Source organism: Phoenix dactylifera, chromosome 14 (genome assembly GCF_009389715.1).
Source record: "Phoenix dactylifera cultivar Barhee BC4 chromosome 14, palm_55x_up_171113_PBpolish2nd_filt_p, whole genome shotgun sequence".
NCBI lineage: Eukaryota > Viridiplantae > Streptophyta > Magnoliopsida > Arecales > Arecaceae > Phoenix > Phoenix dactylifera.
The window spans coordinates 19,957,864-19,964,216 of record NC_052405.1 but is presented as its reverse complement, the minus strand read 5'-3'; the positions used below and the strand labels follow the sequence as shown (position 1 = coordinate 19,964,216).

Sequence of the window (6,353 nt, the reverse complement as noted above, 5' to 3'; positions counted from 1 at the left end):
TAGCCGAAAAAATGTCTTTGTTTGCCAACAAGTAATACCACAAACCCCACAATTTGCAATTCAGTATCTGGTGCATGCCATCTCAATTGCTTGATAACCATTCTAACATTGTGTCTTAAACTGAAATAGGTTGCATGGTTAACCACTTACCTGCTTATAGATGTATATTTCCCTTAGCGAGTGTGCAAGCATTGTTCAGAAAAGAATTGAAGACTCTAGTTCTTTCGACCAACGTTATTTGTTTAAGCTCTAAACTGAACTCTATTGCATTATATTAGCTAACTTAGCCCTATGAGGTGTACACTGCAACTGCTGTATCTCATATATTTGAACTGCAGGTTCATGCTACCTGGTTTACATTAAGTTTTGCCATTCATACTGTCTCTATCTATACAAAGGAAGCCACAGTTTTGGTTCAAGCTGCATGCAGCATCACAGTGATTACTTACACTGCAGTCAGCATTGATGTTGTCAAAAAGCGTTACGATGCCTGAGAGTTGGCTCGAATCTTCTTGCAGGATGATCAGTTTCATCAAATGTAGTAATTCATGCCTACTTGCAGCAAGTTCTTGTTGGGTATCTGCAGATCGACGAATCCCTGCCTGAAATTCCTCCTCAAGAAATCATATACGTAGTTGACAACCACCCTCTTTAACAATCCCGAATCCTCACTAGCTTTCACCTCACTGTGACCCAACAAGTACACCACTCCTGAGGTCCAGGAACTCTCCAAGAACCTGATCTCCTCCTCTGCCTCTGCATTTCCTTTGCCATCTTCTTTCCAATTCTCCATCCGAATGAGTGACTTGAGATGCTCCATGAGCAGGCGCTCAAACTCCTCATTCCCTACACGTCGATCTCGGTATCCATACCTCACAATACAACGATACATCTTGTAGTCTTTAGGTCCCACTCTTCTCAGCAAGAACCGCTCGTCGGCCATGACCCTGTTCACAGGCAGGTACTTGACCGAGACAAATATCAGCACAGAGTGAATTGCCGGTAGGTTGGTAAGGAAGTGAGGAAATATGGCAGGGATCCCCCGGGTCAGCTCGGTATAGAGGAGCCCGACGCCGGGCACCCGTGAGATACCGAGGTTGGAACCGAGGTTGTGCAGGTATTGGGTCGAGACCTTTTGTTCTACTTCAAATGCATGACGCCTCGACTGCACGTAATGCCACACATACATGACGAAGAAGAGCATTGCAGCAAAGGAGAGCGGAAGGTAACCCCCTTTGCTGAATTTGTAGAGCACTGAAGAGAAGTAGAGGAACTCAAAGGAGAAAAACACAAGAACAAATAGGGCCACAAGCATAAGGCTGGTTTGCCATATCATCAGCATTATTAGGACGAGAAGGGAGGATGTAACGATCATCACTGCAACCACTGCAATCCCTGTGAATTGGGAAAGACATGGTCAATTTGAGAGCTGACCAAGAATATTATACTTGCCAGAGATTGATATACGAAGCAAACTATTACCATAAGCATTTCCAATTTTAGTCGTCTCTTTGAAGGAGGCGGTGACCATGACGCAGGCAAACATTAGGAGGAAATTTATCTCAGGAATGTAGACCTGGCCTTCATGCTTGTGGGAGGTGTGGATGACTCGCACTCGAGGGAAGCAGCCCAAAGCCATGGACTGCTTCACTATTGCAAATGTGGCAGAGATCATGGCTTGACTTGCGATGATTGATGCCAAGACGGCGACAGCGAACATTGGCCAGTACACACATTCTGCAACACATCGAGGCAACAGACGGAGGATTTAAGAGAGATGCTCCTTGTGTATCCAAGTTCTAGCACCGATTTTATACCACCAAATGAAGCAACAGAGGGCGTACCAGGAGTAGACTTGTAAAAGGCATCCGATACGTCAGTTGGAACATTAGAGAGGTAGGCAGCTTGTCCCACATAAGCGCAAATTAAGCAAGGGTATATCAATCCAGCGAATGCAATCTAGAAAGAAGAAGAAAACAATGTTAGAATGGCTGAACATCTTCTGAATAATCCGTTCAGAAGCTAAGGTTGCAATGAAGAGATGTCAAACCTGAATCGATCTAACTGAGAAGTGACCAAGATCAGCAAACATGGCCTCAGTTCCTGTTCCATTAAAAAGCAATAACCATTTGAGAACAGAACAAGTTTTGAGGATATAATTCACTCATATACTGCAAGGAGAAGATACCTGTCATGCAGAGCACAACTCCTCCAAGAGAGATCCAGGCCTCCTTAGGATCCCTCCTGAAGTATGAGATGATGTAGATGGGGTTGAAAGCCTTTAATACTGTTGAATCATGCCTCATGAAATTGAAGATTCCGATGGTCCCTATGAACAAGTACCACGTAACGATCAAAGGGGCAAATGTGTACCCCACTTTGTCGGTCCCGAACCTTTGAATGGCAAAAAGAGCCACCAGTATGGCCACCGATATCATCGCAATAACATCTGAGATACCATCACCATTAAACAATACTAATTAGAACACACTGCAGGACTCCTACCTACAAGAAAGATTCAGTAGAAAGAGTTAACAAGGAAAATTCAAAGCTAGGTTCAAAGAGTTTACCATTGCTTAGTCCTGCATCAATTTTCCTCACTCCATCTATTGCTGAGAGAACTGCATCATTGAAATTTTCTTAACAAGTTAGCAAATATGGAACGGAATTAGAAATTAAAATTAAAAAGCTATCAAAGAGTGAGAGGTATAATGAAGTGCGGAAATTCGTTGGAACCAACCTGAAATACAAGGAGTTAGGATGCCATCACCAATGACCATGCATGTTCCAAGAAGGGCCAAAGACAGAAGGCCAGTTTTAGCCCAACTGCTCTTCTCCAAGGCCTGTTTTATCTTCTCAGCTCTCTTTAGGTGCCTGTTGAGTATCTGCAGCTTATAAGCAGAGAGATCCATGTCTTCTGCTTGCCGGTTTGGAATCGCGCTCACCTTGGAATGTCTACATATCAAGGAATACATCGCGAAGGTTCCACCTGTGGTCGAAGACAAACAAGTCAATCTCCCTAATATACCTCATCAATTTGAGCAATAATTCTACAAAATCATAAGGCTTTGCGATTTGCAATAACTTACCATCTCCATTGTCATTGGCCCAGAGGACAATGAAGACATATTTGATGAGGGGAAAGAGGGTGAGAGAATATATGATGAGAGATAGAGCTCCAACTATGTCATCGTTGCTCGGTACCCTGTCTGCAAATGTGCTTGCAAACACATACAATGGCGACGTTCCAATGTCCCCGTACACCACTCCGATGCTTTGAAAAGCCAGCTGCATTACGACGGCCATTGAAAGGACCTGTTCCACCCCCCAAATGCCATTTAGTAAAAGAAAAGACCGAAAATATCCATTTGAAAACAGGATGAGAACATAAAACATAACTATCACTACTAACAAGGAATCCATGGAAGTTCCTTTGTTGTAAAGTGTGAATATAGCGGTACAAAGAAGTAACAACATGGTAAGAAGTTGGAAGAGAGTCTAACAGTGTTTGTGCTTACTTTAGAAGAGGCGGGCATGCCGGAGACCCGGTTAGCCTCTTTGTCAAGAGAGTCAATCCTGTTCAAGTGTGTGCTTATGGGCTGCTGCTCTTTGCCCATCTGTTCTTCTACTCCTTCCTCCCTTTCTCTTTCTCTCATGGTGTTCTCCTTCTCATCATTCCCCATCTCTATTTTCAACACAACCCCCTCAACTACTTCTTCTTCCCCCATTATGGGGAAGAGAATAGCTCCAGAAAGTAGGAGAGATTATAGAAAGAGAGGAGAAGAGAGAGAAAAAGAAGGCTTTCTCCTGCGAGCAGAAGCCCGAGGCCGGGGATCGGTTTTTATAAGCACAAAGGATGGCGGTAAGCTAACCGCTCTCTCCATTGAATGACTTATTGGCGAGGTGGCACGTTTCGAGTCGCCCATTGAAGTTTAAAATCACATATGCGTTCGGGGAAGGTTTGGACGAGGGGAGGTTGCCACCCTGCAGCGCAGAACCGTTCTCCTTTCCAAGCGGCAAAATGAAAAAATATATAAAAACATTCACCTACTCTTGCATGGATGAAGTTGACAGCTTCTTAGGCCCCTTTGAACCGTTTCTCAAATGTTCTCAGCGTGCAATTAGCGCATGGCAGCCCATTCTGGCGTCTGCTTGTCCCTTTCAAGTTTCCAGGGTCTGCTTGGTTGCAAGTTCTTACGGCCACTATAAGCATTAGACATGTAAAATGGGCATAGATTTGATGTGTGTGTGAGGGAGATAGAGAGTCCTATACATGTACCGTGTGGAGCCTATCTAACCTTTTCGTAAGTAAATTGGAAGAGACTAATCTCTCTGGTCAGTATCAGGGTGGGAGACCATTCCTGGCATGCTTGTTAAATTGTATATTATTATATTTATAGCTATTTTGGAATAATTTTGCTTCAGTGCAATTTAAAATATATAGTATTTTTTTTAAAAAAAAATTAAAGCTTGGTTGTTAAAATTAAGACTTGCATTGATATTTAATTTGCTTATCAGTTCAGCAAGTTAACTATTTTTTAAAAAAAATTAACTTAGTGCTACATGTTTGTAAAAAAATCTAGTATTGGATTAGAATATTATTTATTATGTTTTTATTAGTTTTAAGTTTGAAATAGAGTTTGTGGATCTCTCCTGTTCTCCTCACCCCCAGAGAGAGAGAGAGAGAGAGAGAGAGAGAGAGAGAGAGAGAGCATATGACGGTTCTCGTGGGTGAGAGAGGATTTTCTTTTCATATTTTCTAATTTGATTAGATAAATTCCTCTAAATTAGGACTATTATTGGTTATAACAATTCTCCTAATTGGCATCAAGAAGAAAAGTAATAACTTTCATTTTCACTGTTGGAATCAACATCAAGAAAATACCAAATGTCCTTCTCGATTTTTCTTTAGGAATACGTCTGAAATTCAAAGAGCACATGTCCAGGAATTCAATAATAACAGCTATTTGCATATATTTTTATATTTTTGGTAGGCACACGTGTATCTCTATATTGATAGAAGCAAAGGGGAGGCTCCAAAATAATTATATTTTTCATAATCGTTAACAAGAAATGATTGGAAGTAGGATCTAGTGAACAAAATTAACAAGCTAATGATTTTTTTTGTAATTTTTTGGGCAAACCGGCAGAGACCTATCTCATTTCGTTTTTTTTGGGTGCATATCTATCATTTCATTAAGATATGAAATAAGATACAAGGCCAAGATGGGAATAATACCAAACCGATCAGACTAAATTATGGTTGAACTGGTTCTAGTGGACGCCACAATATAAACACCATTGAAGCAAGCATAATATCCTTAACACCTAACCAATCACCAATCAAAAGAAGACCGCTAAAAGCAGGTGCCCTAACATAGTTGTTAAGGGTAGGACGGAAGCTAATATCATCTTATAGAAGATAGATGTTGGGAATTGAATGATGTTGGAAATGCTCAAAGATAGCCACAATGATGATCAAATGGCATCATCTCACTTGGTTAGCAACAAATACCAATAAAGAAATATATTTTGCGCTTAAGAAAGTTTTAAAGCATGAAGATGTTGACTAGCAATAGCAAAAGCATTACCTAAACTTTTTATTTTTTGAAATAGATACAAACTGAGTGGTTATGATGCAGGACAATTTTAGAGATCGCCTATAATAGGTGTGAGGGTCCTAAAATAGAGTTGAATTAGGACTGCAAGCACTTATGCTACTTCCTATCCAAAATTTGAAAATAGGATAGCCAATGAGAGAATATGAAATTAAGGGCAATGCTCAAACCTCCGATCGGGAAATGGGAGTTCTAACCGGCCCTAGCCCCGGATTGTATTTAGGAAGAGTCTTCATTAAAGTTCTTTAAACATATGTTGGTGCTGGATTCTTTGTGTGAGGGAAACATGCGTGCGCCACTGTTCGGATTGTGCAAGTGTGTGAGAATGACACTATTGTTAGAAACCAAAAAGAAGAAAATGTAAAAGGGTTGATAACCGGGGCTAAGAGTCTACACGACAACAACTATAGATAAATTAGGATAGAGCAAGGTATATTAAACAAAGAAATTAAAGATACAAGTAATGATAAAATAAAGGCAAAGATAAAGTTAAACGACAAGTTTTTGTTTGGGCAAAGGGTCCTATCTAAGAATTACAAGTTGATACTTATAAGTAGCTTCCATTAAAAGATAGAATAGGTGTCACTTCTTAACTATGATATTTGTCCTTGCTAGTTTGCATCACATAGCCTACTTTGTTATAAATGCCAATTACCACCCGCTACACATATTCTAGGTAGTGCTACCATTCTTTCATATGCTGGGCAGTAGTAACTACTAGCTAGCTACTTCTTG

At 40.7% G+C, this 6,353-nt stretch overlaps 1 protein-coding gene across 1 annotated transcript; it reads right to left on the bottom strand.

Moving 5' to 3' along the window:
- Positions 1–250: 250 nt before the first annotated feature.
- Positions 251–3,824, bottom strand: LOC103695652 (potassium transporter 5-like). Its single transcript, XM_008777025.3, has 9 exons — positions 3,519–3,824; positions 3,090–3,315; positions 2,741–2,989; positions 2,571–2,621; positions 2,189–2,449; positions 2,051–2,103; positions 1,845–1,959; positions 1,483–1,737; positions 251–1,395 (listed from the first exon to the last, which is right to left on the bottom strand). The coding sequence occupies exons 1-9, from the start codon at positions 3,726–3,728 to the stop codon at positions 533–535; spliced, it is 2,283 nt and encodes a 760-aa protein (XP_008775247.2). The 5' UTR covers positions 3,729–3,824; the 3' UTR covers positions 251–532.
- Between the last annotated feature and the right edge of the window lie 2,529 nt (positions 3,825–6,353).

Coding starts and splice junctions, on each gene's coding strand:
- LOC103695652 (XM_008777025.3), bottom strand. CDS start 3,728: ATGGGGGAAGAAGAAGTAGTTGAGGGGGTTGTGTTGAAAATAGAGATG. Junction 2,104..2,188: donor AGTTGTGCTCTGCATGACAG/GTATCTTCTCCT, acceptor TTAATGGAACAG/GAACTGAGGCCATGTTTGCT. Junction 1,396..1,482: donor TAAAATTGGAAATGCTTATG/GTAATAGTTTGC, acceptor CCCAATTCACAG/GGATTGCAGTGGTTGCAGTG.